Here is a 15,635-nt window from a genome sequence, read left to right on the forward strand (position 1 = left end):
TTTGGACCCACTTACCGAATCTACGCCTTGCTAGTTGATGATTTAACTTTAATTCTTCACGCAAAGCAAGATCTTTACCCAAAATCTTCCATAAAGTGAATGGATACGTATCCAACTACTGTACACGATGGCAGATAGACTGATTTCGATCTTCCTGTATGATACGCTCTACAGCAGCAACAACTTCTTCTGTACGCACTGTACGACGTGTCTGTGGACGCATATTATCATTTAGAATAAACGTGGTGCAAAAACGTTCCATGGACTATTATGTTGACCATGAAGTTCGACAGTTAAAAAAATGTTACCAACTTATATTTCTATACCTCTAAAAAACACCCTTTACTACTGAACAAATTATTACTTAATTTGGTAAGTAGGTGAAACAATTATATGATTGTCCTTTCTATATCTGTATCAGGAAATTTATGTATATGCTGTGATCTCATCATAGTTGGTAAATTTTTGAGAAGTTTGCAATTTTTCTTAAACTGCTTGTGATGTCAATGGAGAAAGACTACCATTTTCTCTAACCGTATCACTTCGTTTGATTCTTCCAAGACACCTTCTAGAAATAATTAACGTTCTGGGTGGAAACTGTTTAAAACTTCGAATGTACCTTAGAAAGAAATGATTTACCTCATCCATTGTTGTTTTTTTTTGCCTGTTTTTTCTTTTCACTATCATTCGGTTATTCCTCATTTTTGGGGTTTTTTTGCAAGAAGCATTATTTTCCTAGGGCCTCATAGACTTTCGATTCGCTACGTCTTTTGTCGTTGACGAATGAAAATCGCTACAATTGGTTTTTTCTGTCTGACTAATACTGTTTATCTGATACGGATTATCTAATACTGATTACTAATATCTGACTAACACTGATTTAGTTATCCTTCTGAGGAAAATCTCATTAGATCTGCCCAGGTCCAGTTTTTATATTTTTATACTCTTGGCCTGACTGAATATATTTTTTTTGGAACTTATTATAGTTATCCTTGAGATTTTTCTATAAATGTTTATATTAGTTATATACAATTACAGACACGTTGAAAGCCATTTCATATTTTAATGAGTAGTGCATGAAATAGTACCTTAAATATAACTATAACTTAAAAAATAATCTTTTTTTACCAGCGTTACATACCACTTCAAGTCAAGCTTTTGATTTTCTATTGAAATCTCTCTAGAAATGATTATTTCGACCAAAAAATAATTTATAAATACGTTCAAATTATCGGGTAAAGTGGTCTGTAATAAAAATCTTTCTTTTTTCTTAATTACTCAATATTTCGCCATTTATTTAACAGCTTCTTCAGGAGTAAACTAAAACAATTTGAACATTACAAAAAATGGCGTACAAATACATTTTAAAACACTTACAGAATTTAAAAGATTTTGCCTGAACGATCCTGCCAGTTCCTTACAACTTCAACGCATAGTTCTACCAGATAGCCAGCGGCCTATTTATTGTTCAGTCCAAGATGGTCGTATACGAGTTTATATGCCAGCTGTGTTCCAAAGAGATGTTTTCCTGAAGTTCCACACGCAGTCCCACCCAGGGCATGCTGCTACATTACGAATGATTGCTGAACGTTTTGTGTGGCATAACATGAATCGTCAAGTCAAGCAGTGGTCACGAGAGTGCATCCAATGTCAACGTGCCAAAATCGGACGTCACACTGTTACACCTGTGACACCTCTAGGAATACCAGACGATCGATTCGCACACATACATGTCGACATCGTTGGCCCACTTCCAGCAAATCAGAACTTTCGATACCTGCTCACAATCATCGACCGTTTCACAAGATGGCCAGAGGCCATACCAATCTCGGAGATTACAACCAAAGTTGTCGCTCAGAAGCTCCTTGATGGATGGATATCCCGGTTTGGCGTGCCAGCAACCATAACAACGGACCGAGGTAGGCAATTTGAGAGCCAGTTGTTTCGCCAGCTCAATGGATTGCTAGGTGTACAACATATTAAAACCACTGCCTACCACCCACAATCAAACGGATGTATTGAACGTTTCCACCGAACGCTCAAGGCTGCTCTCATCGCCGCGGACACAGTATCGTGGGTTGAAGCCCTACCTCTGGTCATGCTAAGCCTTCGAAACACTTTCAAACAAGACATTGCATGTACAGCCTCCGAGTTAGTGTATGGTACCCCAGTGAGTCTCCCTGGACAGCTGCTTGTCCCTAGTGCTGTTACACCCGACGAGCATAGTTTTGTCCAACGACTACGTGAGACCATGGGAGCATTGCGTCCTGTACCGACGAGCAACCACTCAGCCCGCACTGCCTTTGTCCATCCGGATCTACAGACTACGAGTCATGTGTTTGTGCGAACCGATAAAGTGAAGCCTCCTCTTACGCCTCCCTATACCGGCCCGTTTAGAGTGTTAAAACGAAGTGATAAGTTTTTAACTGTGGATGTCCAAAATGTTCCTCAGCGAATTTCCATGGACCGACTCAAACCAGCATATATTCCAGCGGCCCAACAGGTGCAGGAAGAACATGCATATGCCAACCGTCTGATGGGCAACACAAGTCAACATAGCCGTTCGAAACCAGCAGGTTCCTCACTGGAGGGGAGCCCTGTGGCAGATTGACAGTTAACCTCCAGCCACACATGGGTTGACTGTGCTATTGAAGTGAGGGAACGTCGAGGGAGAAAAGAAGAGGAGATGAGAGCAGTTGATGGCTGTCAGAACACGATCACACGACGAGGTGACAACGAAAAGAACTCTTACAGTTTTCTTACTTGTTTTTAGTATGTAGTTTATTGCTAATAAATCAATAAAACAGTTTAAAGTGTGCCCCGACTACTTTGCTTCCCGCAAACAGGCCACATTATTAGACCACTTTACCCGATAATTTGAACGTATATATATATATATATATATATATATATATATATATATATATATATATATATATATATATATATATATATATATATATATATATATATATATATATATATATATATATATATATATATATATATATATATATATATATATAAGCTATACGCTCTCGAAGAAGCTAAAGCTGTTTTCACTTAAAGATCCTTTTTGTGTGGGGGATCATCCCATTCTGGGTTTGGTTTTACAATTTCTGGTGTGAATTAGCTGTTTCCACTACTTTTCTCCATTCTTCTCTCTCTTTGTCATTTCTATATTTCTAATTTCCATATTCCTAAGTCTTGTTCCATTTGTTGTCTCCATCTCAGTTTAGGTCTGCCTCTGGTTCTTTTACCTGGTGGTATCCATTCCGTTATAACTCTTCTCTCTTCTCATTATGTGTTCATACCATCTAATTCTTTGTGTTTTTATTGTTCTAACTATGTTCTCTTGACCCATCCATTCTTGTATTTCGTGATTCATCTCCATTGTCTTACACTCTCTTCGTTTTCCCGCTTTGGTCTCAGTATTTTTCTGATAATCTTCCTGTCGAAAACTTTCAATTGCTCTTCTTCTCTTGCTGTTAATGTAAATGTTTCTGCAGCATATACTACTATTGGTCTTGTGATCGTTTTGTAGATTTTCATTTTTGTGTTTAGGTTTATCTTCTCATCTCTAAATATTTTTTTATTTCTATAAAACGCTGTATTTCCCGCTTGAATTCTTCTTTTCATATCTACGCTTTCATTTTTTCTGTTGACTAGTACTCCCAAATATTTAAGTGTTTCAACCTCTTCGAAACTGTGTACATCTATTGTAGTTCTGTCATTTGTGTCTTCTTTTTCTTGCTTACGTTCATGTATTTTTTATTTTCATTTATTTCCAGTCCTTTCAGTTTTGCTTCTTTTTTTATTTCTTGGAAGGTTTTTTTTAATGCTTTTTTATCTGTTACTACTATGGTTATATGATCCGCATATCCTATTATTTGTACTGCATTCTTGTTTATAGTTCCTACGTTTGACAGCTTTTTTATTATCTTGTGTAGCGATAGAATAAATATAGCGCATCTCCTTGTCTTACTCCATTTTTTCAATTTCAACAATTCGACAATTTCCGCGATTATTGTAGTTGACCAACCAAAAAGATTCCCAGGTCCTAAGAGTCTTAAGCCTGCCGCCTTCCTAGCCAATTGGTCAGCAATGCGGTTACCTTTATTCCTATCGTGTCCTTTAACCCACCTCAGAATGATGGTATTACCATCCGAAGCTTCAGTTGTGACTCGTAACACTCCATTACTAATCCTCATGTAACACATGGTCTATTCAAGGTTGGTAGCGCTTATCTGCTATCTGTGCAGATTATTATAGTTTTCCCTGCTATACTTTTTTTTGGGTTATTTCTTTTGCAGCTATGGAGATACCAGCCAGTTATATCTGAACTACGCTGTCATTTTTGCCCATACCCCACTTTATTCTTAGGTTCAGTGATCCTGAGCCTTCTACCATTTTGGAGCCATCGGTGTATATGCAATAGGCATTTGCCACGTTTGTCTCCCTATACTATCTTGTTTCGATTTTGTAGGGTTTGTTAAAGACAAACTTTGCTTCAATTGAGTCGCAGCGTGCCTGTAGCAGTGGTAGCGCATCCAGCTCTCCCCGCCAGAAACGAGTTGTCAATTGTCCCATTCCTACATCAAGAAATATAAAAATTCTCAAAGTGAATTATATCTGCTTTTAGTTTGAATGGTTTGTTTTACTCGTTTATTGCGTATTTAATCTAATACTGACATCCACACTATATTCGACATTTCCATTCTATTTAGTTTCGCTCAGTTATTTAGCGTCTTAGCATTTAGTTCACAGATAGTTTACTACACATTTCCCGTAACTTCATATGCTGGAAATACTACTTGAATGTTTGTTTCTTTATTCCCATATTTTGCATTATCTGCGTTCTAATGGATCTATCAGACAAATGAATGTTGTGTTTTCATTGTGTGGCAAAATATTTTGACGGTTCTATAATTTGTATATTGCTGAACATCTTTGTTTTTTACACAGGTACTAAGATACTACTTCCCTATTCATTTGCATTTATTCTAATTTCATGGTTTGATTAAACCAATCTGTTAGCCAATTTGTTCCTGCTTGATCTTAGACTTGCGTAAACATCTTTAATATCATCGGTTCAAAGTTCCAATGGCATTACCTTTGTTTATTTTCTGTAGTGCTTTAGCAACTTATTTTGATCATTGTTTTTACTCTTTCCACTGGTTCTACTGATTTTCAGTAGTACCAGGCCTAGAGCAAACGCCAACTATGAAGTCTCGTCTCGTGGGTTTTAAAAAGATTTAAAAATTTAATGTTATTGGTTAAGTAAATCGTGATAGTGAAACAATAGCTTGCTTTTTTATCACGGCTTACAATCAATTTTTATGTTTTCACATACCAGAATATGTGGATGTCAGATTGCCATTACAGTTTAAGGCTGTATTTGTTTAATAGTCGACATTTTTAATTACCTACAAACCGGTTCAGTAATATTCTTGCAGATTCGTAATCAGTGTCATCCTATTGACCATAAAATGCATTTTCTTCAATTTTTCCAACTTTAATTTTGGATATGCCATTAAGTAATGTTTTTACTATTGGGATAAGCATGAGATATCTCAGAAATAATAGCGTTCATATCAATTTCTTCTTTATTTACTGAAGTATTTTTAACTGGACCCACTATTTATGTTCTACTCTATAGAGACAAAAGTTACAACAATCTGATATTTTCATAATTTTGAAATATTCTTATACCTTTATTCGGAAAGCTAAATCAAAAGATTATAAAATTACTTACTATAAATAAAAAAAGTTCAAAGTTGTACAAAGTGCTTTGTTTAATTTCATATATATTAAATTTTTAGTGAGACAGCGGGGTCATCTTCAAAATCAAAAGAAACTAAACCACCGCCTCAATCATCCCAAGGAAATTATGGAAATTATAATGCTCCATATGGACCACCGTCAAACCAACCATCATATCCCCCGTATTCTGGTGGTTCTCAACAAGGACCCAACTATTATCCTCCGTACGGTCAAGGAGATCAATACCAATATCAAAATTGGCAATACCCACAAGGTGGCTATGGTGGATACAATCAATGGAGCGGTTATGGGGGAGGATATGGGTACTAACCAAGTTACAAGAATGTTGGTACTAATAATAACCATCAAAATGATCGCTTGTGCAGTTCACAAATCTGTATTGGGTTTAATTTGGCTCCCAATTTTCGTTAAAATGTTATTGGGCACCAAAAAATTTTTAGCGTTTATTATCATACCTTGTGTTGCAATTGTGTTAAATATTTTACGAACCATTTTTTTTGTATTTTCTTATTACGGAAATCATGTAATTTTAATTAGTATGTCAAAATAAAAAATAGTATAGAAAAATATTTTTATTTCCTATATTTACAGATAAAAATGATTTAAAAAATGACTTTATGAAAATTGTCAGGTAAACTGTATAAAACAACAGTTGGATTTTTTCTTTTAGTTTTTTGGTCATAAATTTCATCACATATGTTATTGAGGTACTTCTTGTGTCGAGGATGCCTACAAAACAAATATAAAAGGAAAGGATTAAGTCGTATTACATATATTTAAGAATCAAGTAAAATTATTAACTACACACAATTGTACAACACGAAACGGATAAAGTACTACAAATTAATTTTTCCAGCTTAATTGGAATTATCTCGGATTAATCATGTGACGACTTAAACATGTCATGGTTAGACAGTCGAATGTTCGCACGATTCAATTGGCTAGGGACTGACGTATGCTCAACAATTAAATATCTACAAAAATATCTTCTTCTTCAAGTGCCATCTCCACGGCGGAGGTCGGCAATCATCATAGCTCTTTGGACTTTTGAGACGGCTGCTCTGAAAAGTTCATTTGATGTACATCCGTACCACTCTCTCAGGTTGCGCAGCCATGACATTCTACGCCTCCCTATGCTTCTCTTTCCTTGGATCTTTCCCTGCATAATCAGTTGGAGCAAGGTGTATTTCTCTCCACGTGTAATATGTCCGAGATATTCTAATTTTCTTGTTTTTATTGAATTTAAAATTTCCATTTCTTTGTTCATCCTTCCCAGAACCTCTTTGTTTGTGACGTGTTCTGTCCATGATATTTTCAGAATTCTTCTGTACACCCACAGCTCAAATGATTCCAGTTTTTTCATTGATGTCGCATTCAAGGTTCAAGATTCAATTCCATAAAATAAAGTCGAAAAAACATAGCACCTTGTACATAGAACTCTTCTCATTTTATTGAAATTTGCTCTAGCCTTTTCTATTCTTATTTTTATCTCCTGATTATATCATTTGTGGAGGTAATCATTGTTCCCAGGTATGCATATTTGTCCACTTGTTCGACGTTGGTTTCGTTTATTAGAAGATTCTCGTTATTTCTTTGAGTTTTCGATATTCTCATAAATTTCGTCTTCTTGACATTCATTGTTAGACCATACTCTCTTCCATACTCTGATATTCTGGTCACCAGTCTCTGAAGATCTTCAATGTTTTCGGCTAAGATCACAGTGTCGTCCGCATATCTAATGTTGTTAATGGGAACTCCATTTACCTTTATTCCAGCTGTTTCACCCTCAAGAGCTTTTTTCAGGACCTCTTCGGAGTAGGCATTGAAAAGAATTGGCGACAATACGCATCCCTGTCTTACTCCACATCTAATTACAAAAATATACTAACTGTAAAAAAGTTTGGGGACCTCTGGTTTACAGTTACGCAAAACTGACCTGACCACTAAACACCTACCTACTACTAGGTTATTGATTATGGTCAATGGACCCGTAAATATGAAAAAACCACGGAGTTTATGGGGTGCATTTTTTAGAAAGGGTGAATTAGTCTCTATGCACTAGGGTGCAATTTGTGTGAATTCTATGCAGTTTTCATACATATACAGAAAAGCTGTTCCAAATTAAATTTCACGTCGAAATGTCACCTAATAAACTAAAAAATCGTGTTTTTTGACAAAAAATATATTTCAAAATACCAAGAAAAAAATTATGAAAACACGCTGTTTTTATTTTTTAAACCATAACTTTCCACGGGAGTATAGGTATAATAGGCATTCCTTCATAGAAAAAAAAAGTTCTATCTCTAGTCTTCAATGTATTTTTGTACATTAATAGTAACCGAGATACGATTCTTTTTAAAGATCGCCACTCACCATTTTGGGTCATTTTCCCTATTTTTTCGCAAATGTTATTTTATATAACTTTTTTTACGCAGTTTTAGATATATACAACGGTACATAAATCAATTAACTTTAACATGATCTAGACCTTATTTTAAGCAAGATTGCTTCTTCAAAGTTTTTTACTTTAAACGAATTTTTTCAATTTTATGACTATTTTTTATAACTTTTTTCTTGTACATTCAGGTATAGGCATTACCACATAAAAGAGAAAGCTTAGTTTCTGTACTTTAAAATAGTCTATTGTAAAATTTTCTAGTTATAACTTTCCTTCCTTGTACTATTAGGTATATACAAATCGATGCAAGCATCACACTTTGATTAACCATAACTTTGTTACCGTTAGCCCTAGAATATTTTACAATAGACTATTTTAAGTTACAGAAACTAAGCTTTCTTTTTTATTTAATAATATATATATATATATATATATATATATATATATATATATATATATATATATATATATATATATATATATATATATATATATATAATCGATTTCATCGTTCTTGGCGTGTGCGTGTAAAACACTTGCAATAAGTTGTTTCATCTGTCTTTCCTTGTCTAAGCTCAATTCGTTTACCTCATCCAGTGGCGGAGCAAAATGTAGCATGTCAAACGAAATAATAGTTATAAAAGAAAATTATAAATTATTTTTCATTAAATTGCTAATAACGGAATATACGTATAAATTGCGAAGAAGTATTTTTCTAGCTTGCAGTACAATAGGACAGGATATAACGAAAAGTACATTTTAAAAGGATTTTGAAATATACCCAAAAAAGTGTTAATTATTTAACCCACTTTAATTAAAAAATGATACAGATTTTTTAAGTTTTAAGCACTGTAGCGAATTCTGAACTGTTACAACGTACTGACCTTGATTAATTAGCTAATCAGTCAGCGTCTTCACTGGAACTGTCTTCATCATTGGAATCTTCCGCCAAATCGATGATAATCCTACTTTCATTTTCATCATATGTGACCATTTTTGCCCAGTCGTCCTGAATTAATTTTTCAGTATGGTTAACACAACTCGCCCACACTGCAGTTGTTGCCTCAGCTAATGCATCGCCCCAAACTTTTTTCACTGTTTCATCTCCACGTCCATGTTCTCCAATATGACGATCATAGTATTGTTTAGAAATGCCCCAGACCAACTCAATCGGATTATATTGACAGTGATATGGAGGCAATCTCAAAACCTGATGCCCATGTTCTTGGAGTAGCTCGTCTATAACGTACCTGGTATTTTGTGGTTTTTTCTGGCGACGAAGACTCAATAGCTCTGTCTTGCCCGAATCGTCGTCAAAAATTATTTTTTTCGCTCGTAACCATTCGTAAGTCCGATTTTTTCCAACTGGCATTCGGTAACTTTTCTATTAAAGGGCTATGGTATGAGGCGTTATCCATAATAATTAGAGATGGTTCCTCCAACATTGGTATCAGCTTTTCGAAAACCCACTTTTTAAAAGACTCTTTATCCATAGAATCATGATAGTCTGCACTCTTCGATTTCGTAGAAAACAGTAATCCAGCATCTTTAACAAATCCTTGCCTACTTCCGGCATGTAAAACAACAAAGCGTTTACCTGTATTTTCGTGTCCTTTTCTGATGCTTTTTACACAGTCATCTTGCCAAATGTCCCTTTTAGGAATATCCATGTTTCATCTAAAAAAACGAACTGAAGTGGGCTTGGACTTAAAAAATTTCTCATATAATGCCTCAAAAAATACAGTCGTTTGGAGACAATACATGGTTTCTCACATAGCACTCGTCTACTATTTTCTAGATTGCATGAAAACCCACAATTTTTCATAAGACGACACAAACTTGTATCAGAACCGTCATAGAGATGCTTGTTTCTTAATTGTGTATTTAGAACTTTAATTGTAACGTGCTCTCCTTTTGCTTTCATGCCATACAGTACATTTCTAATCTCTCCTTTTATAGTATCGCTGACATTATTAGTCTTTTTTTTTGTACATTACGTGACTCTCCTGGTGTAGTAAGAGCTGCCCCTGTCTTGTATTCACTCTTTATTCTTGTCACTGTGCGAATACTGATTTTCAAAGCGTCCGCTACTCGTTCATGTACCGATGATAACGAAAGCAAAGTTTTTTTCTTTTTTAAAATACTCCAATAAATAAATTACACATTGTCGTATTTCTCCTGTTATCGTTTTTCCCGGCATTTTTCTTATTAAATAGAACAATTAGTTATTCACAACAAAAAATAATAAGTAAAACTGTTCGGAACAAATTCCAACAATGACTGACTAAAATCGACTACAACAACATAAAATATCAATGGTAATTGCTACAATTATAAACCTATTAGCCAGCTCATTCAAGAACAATGCCACAAGTCATTATTGCAATGGCTATCGGAAGAGAGAGAGTTAATTTATAATAAACTGGAATTTTTAAGGTGTCGAGAGTATTATTTTATGTAATGGAGTCATGAATGTGTTGCTTGTGTGAGTCCATTTCAAAAGGTAAAAGAAATAATAAGTTAGACTTACTCACAATCAATTTAATTTAACTAATCGGACGACCGGTTTCGCTTTCTATAATATGCAAAGCATCTTCAGGTCACGATACAAAGTTAAAATGCTGAAAATAATAATCCCATATTAGGGTGTTGTCTAATAAAGATAAAACATAGGTAGGTGATATAAACTATATAAATTACAGTAATTATGCCAATATTACATGTCTGTGGTTTTATAAATGAATAAAATGTTTAAGCAGACAAGGTAAGACCCACAAATTGGTAACATAGTCTATTAAACTGTAATGAATTAATAAATAAACAAATAAATAAACATTACTTACATGGCGGTACTTTATTAATTGATGGTTGAAAAAACATGGTTCAAACTATCTTGTATCGTTGATTGGAGAACTCAGGTCAACTATTGTAATTGTTTAACAGTAAACGGGGAAGTTCTTGAGGAGACAGATTTTATCCAATGGAGTGCTCAAACTATTAATTAATTAAAAACTGTTTACTTATATATATATATATATATATATATATATATATATATATATAAAAACTATTTCATCAGCTACTTCAAACCTGCACAGATCAGGGTAACATGTTAAAAAAAACACGTCACTGTCAGCTATCTGTATTCGTAAAGAGGCCGAACTTATCACCGACACCGTATCGGCCAAACGCATCGGTGTTATTGCTACAATACTGGGAGACGTGAGTGGTCTCTTCTCATCGCACTTTACCGTGACGAACGTGACTCGCATAATTGAATTACGCAGTAGCTTATTTCAGGCACACGTTAAGAACGATGAAAACGAGTATATATATATATATATATATATATATATATATATATATATATATATATATATATATATATATATATATATATATATATATATATAAATGTACAAGAAAAAACATGATGAAAAGTTATAATGAGAAATTAAAAATAGCCGTAAAATCGTTAAAAATAGAAAACTTTGAAGAACCTTATCTTACTTAACATTAGCGCCAGAACCTTTATTTTTTCTTACCATTTTAAATATAATTGATTTTTCGTTATACTAAATGTACCATTGCATACACCCAAAACTGCGTAGAAAAAAATTAGAGTAGTCCCGTTAATTCGAACTTCGGTAATCCGAAAATCCGCTTAATCCGAAACATGATTTGGCAACAGATTTGAAGAAAATATGCAGTTACTCTAAAATCCACTGCAAAAAAAATACGCCACGTTCTCTGATTGCGAACAGAAAAGAGTGATCTTCAGAGCTAAAATGTTTTCTTGGCTGTCTCCTAGACGGTCACTTTGATGGGTCTGACTAAAAGGCACATTACGAATTGATGAAGCAACAAGCTATAAAAATTCATGTGGCATGAGTATGAAACGTCTGAAAAAATCACGAATACAAAATAAGACAGCTAAAATTTATGCTATTACAAAGCTTCAAGATGAGAACACAAAAACGGTGGTTGCAAATTCACTCAATGGACAGAATTTTAAAATTAATCAGATTGTTAACATTTGTTTTTTCCTATCTTTTATTTGATCTTGGTGTGTCGGCTCATGTAATAAGGCTATTCGAAACTTTTCATAATAACAGTAAGTTCGATCTTACTATGCTGAAGGTTCACCGGAATCACCTTTCTGCTCGTTTCCTTTATATTTTTATTTGTAGACTCAGAATAGTCACTCATTTCGAAGTATTTTTCTGGGTGATCTCTTTTTGACTCAGTGGCCCGATAGCAAAGACATGTCAAATTGGTCTGGTAGTTAAGTTTTAAGGGTTATATTAAAATATAGTAGATATCAAAAGGATTCAACTCTCAAGGTGCGTTCATAACGGAGACCATCGCACCGTCTCCTCGCCTAGGGCGTAGCACTGACGGTGAACGCTCGCATTTATTTTACCGAAAATCGATTAAATGATACCATCCTATGCTCCGATCGAGGGTCGGCGCCTCGTTATGAACGCACGTTCAGGGACTCTTTCCGTGTTGAGTCCTAGGAAATGTATGTTGTTTAACAAGACGCTGCTGTTTGATGTTCTCTACTTCCTTTTTTACGTCGCTTCAGATGGGAAAAGTTCCAGTTTTGTGGGTAGATCCTTAATATTTTCACTATTCAAGAGTTATTCCTGAATTTGACATTCATATCGGTATCTGTCATTTTGAACCTGATGATGTTGTTCTGGTAGTTTTTTTTAGGTCCATTATTATTTCAAATTTAAAAAGAAAACATGCTTTACAATTGTCACGTAATAAAATGTTATGTACCGGTTTTTCGTATATTTATATATAACAGTTAATGTAAAAGCAAGTTTAGTTGTAGGATTAACTGTTAGGTTACGGGATTATGTGTTTGATTGTATTTTTTGTTATTTATTTGATTTAACTCCATGGCTGGTTCTCTCTATCTCTCTCTCTCTCCAACGGTGCTACAGCCCAAATCGGGCCCTGACCTTCCGCATCACCCGCCTTCAAGCAACCCTTTCCTGGGCTGCCCTCCAGTTGTATACCCTTATAATTTGTCTATAATCTTATAGCAATTGTTCTCATTTGATCTCTCCACCTCTTCCTTGATCTTCCTATTGACTGACGTCCCACCATATTTCCACTACCCTACTACTACTAGATGTTCTGTTATTATCCATTCTTATAAGGTGGCCTATCCAGTGCAATATTTTATTTTTGCTACAGAGGGTTCTTTGTAATATTGTATTTGATTTGATTTTTGGTTCATCCATTTAATTTTTTTTATATATGCAGATTATGAACCTTTACAAATTACAAAAATTAAAAAATCGTACAATAAGGAAAATTAGATCATTGTGCTTGAGTATTAACATTAGATTAATTGTGACACTAGGATTTAAGTTGTACCATGACTTAACTTATTTAAGGCACATTAAAAAACTTACTTTTCTATTACATCTTCGACTGTTCTTTGAAACTGTTGTTCTGTTTCAAATTCCAAATACGATGCCAATGTCCTTATAACATTTGCCTCTACGGACAGTCCGAGGACTATTACAAATCCTGTCAGTTTTTTAAACAAATTACTTAACTGTGACCGTATCTGTAAATAAACAGGTATGATTATATTCAATGTGTAATAAAATTTGCGCAACATTTATTATCAAAAAGAAATCAGTAAGTTAATAAATTAGCTATCTCTAGATATCAAATATCAAAAATTAATTTGATCAAAGAACACTGACTTGACTTTCTAAGAAGAAAATTCAATAATACCTGTTATTAGAAAACATGGAATACAATATGAGTATATAATATCCCCAACAAGAAACTGGTCTTTGGCGTTCTACTTTTCCTTCTATCAATAGTTCCATGGTAGCCGTTCTAGCTATTTGGTCGAAGTAAATCAGGTATGCTCGACTTACTTTTTTTAAGAGCTTGTCTTTTATATAAAGCTCTTCCAGAATTGACAGGTTGGTTGTATGTTCTGTCCAGGACACGCGTAGAATTCTTCTATGGACCCACATTTCGAAGGATTCGATCTTATTCCTATAGATTTTATTGAGAGTCATATGTTTCAGCTGCGTATGTAGCAATGAGGAAAATTAAGGCATTGACCGACCTAAGCTTAGTATTCCTTGTTATTTTTCGGTATTTTCATATTTTAATCAGTTTAACTGTTGCGGTTCGGGTCATTATATATATTCCGTGTATTTTAACTTTGGCTGAGTTTTTATCATACAGACTTCTTATTAGATTAACTAGGTGGTTAGGTATTCTATATTTTCCATTATACTCCAGAGGGGATTCCATTTTATTGAATGAAAGCCTTTGTGTAATCTACGAAATATAGCAGCATTGGTATGTTGTGTTCTCTCTATTTTTCTATTATCTGTCTAGTGTTCAGTATCTGCTCCCGCGTTCCTTTTGCTGGTACAAATCCGCATTGTTCTTCAGCTATCTCTGGGAGTAGAAAGTTCTTTAGCCGATCATTGATTATATGTACATATTCACAAACAATTTGTGAACATGTGTACATTTTACTGAATCGAAAGGCTTTGTGTAATCTACGAAACAGAGCAGCCAGCATTGGTATGTTGTGTTCTCTCGCTTTTTCTATTATCTGTCTGGTGGTCAGGACCTGCTCCCGCGTTCCTTTTCCTGGTACCAATCCGCATTGTACTTCGGCTATCTCTGGGAGTAGAAAGTTCTTTTAGCCGTTCATTGATTATATGTACACATTCACAAACAATTTTTGAACATGCGTACACGTTCACAAATTTCGATGGGGTTCCTTCACGTAATAATTAAAAATCTCTGGCTTTTTTTGTTTGAAATGACCCTTTTTGCTATTTTTAGTAATTACGATACTGAAATATGACAAAAACTATGAACAGATACTCTGATTCAGTTACCCAAAAAAATATTTACTATAAGTTTTTATAGCCGTACATAACCTGCAAACAACATTGGAAAATATCAAAGAATGAAGTATACAGTGGGAAAATACCATAAATTCCGAAAAACGCAAGAGGTGCTCTTTGAAAAGAGACACCAACAACCAGAGGAACAATTTACAGTGCAAAACCATTCCATCGAATGGAAAAGCGAGGCCAAATACCTGGGAGTAATAATAGACAAAGGATTAACATTTAAAAAGCACGTTGACGCCACAGTACAAAAAGCAAACATTGCAAAAGCGTCAGTAAAAGTACTCGCAGGTAGAAGAAACAAGCTAAGAATAAAAACGAAGATAAGATTAATAAGCAGCATAGAAATACGTATAGAAGCATAAGATATAGGAGCATAAGAAAAACGCAGTGAAAATTGTGTAGGCCCCATTAATTCAGATTTTATTTTCAGGTCATCTTACAAAAAAAATATAAAAAACGGATTCGGCTACCAAAAAAAAAACAAAAAATACTAACAAAAACCGGCGCAAGCCAACAAAAAAACTAACAAGCAA

At 34.5% G+C, this 15,635-nt stretch overlaps 2 protein-coding genes across 3 annotated transcripts in view; one reads left to right on the forward strand and one right to left on the reverse strand.

The window, feature by feature from the left end:
- Positions 1 to 6,345, forward strand: part of LOC140443571 (pre-mRNA-processing factor 39-like) — a 58,817-nt gene extending 52,472 nt beyond the window's left edge. For both annotated transcript variants that reach the window (XM_072534904.1, XM_072534905.1), the window contains one exon: positions 5,823 to 6,345. In XM_072534904.1, the coding sequence (XP_072391005.1) occupies positions 5,823 to 6,093 (271 nt within the window). In that variant the 3' untranslated portion in view covers positions 6,094 to 6,345. The remainder of the gene's footprint in view (positions 1 to 5,822) is intronic.
- The window catches only part of Gcn2 (eukaryotic translation initiation factor 2 alpha kinase Gcn2), a 112,083-nt gene continuing 102,789 nt past the window's right edge, over positions 6,342 to 15,635 (reverse strand). The window contains exons 23-24 of the mRNA XM_072534903.1: positions 13,615 to 13,772; positions 6,342 to 6,513 (exon numbers count right to left, since the gene is read on the reverse strand). Of these exons, the coding sequence (XP_072391004.1) occupies positions 6,387 to 6,513; positions 13,615 to 13,772 (285 nt within the window). The 3' untranslated portion in view covers positions 6,342 to 6,386. The remainder of the gene's footprint in view (positions 6,514 to 13,614; positions 13,773 to 15,635) is intronic.

Source organism: Diabrotica undecimpunctata, chromosome 6 (genome assembly GCF_040954645.1).
Source record: "Diabrotica undecimpunctata isolate CICGRU chromosome 6, icDiaUnde3, whole genome shotgun sequence".
In the NCBI taxonomy this organism is placed as follows: Eukaryota; Metazoa; Arthropoda; class Insecta; order Coleoptera; family Chrysomelidae; genus Diabrotica; species Diabrotica undecimpunctata.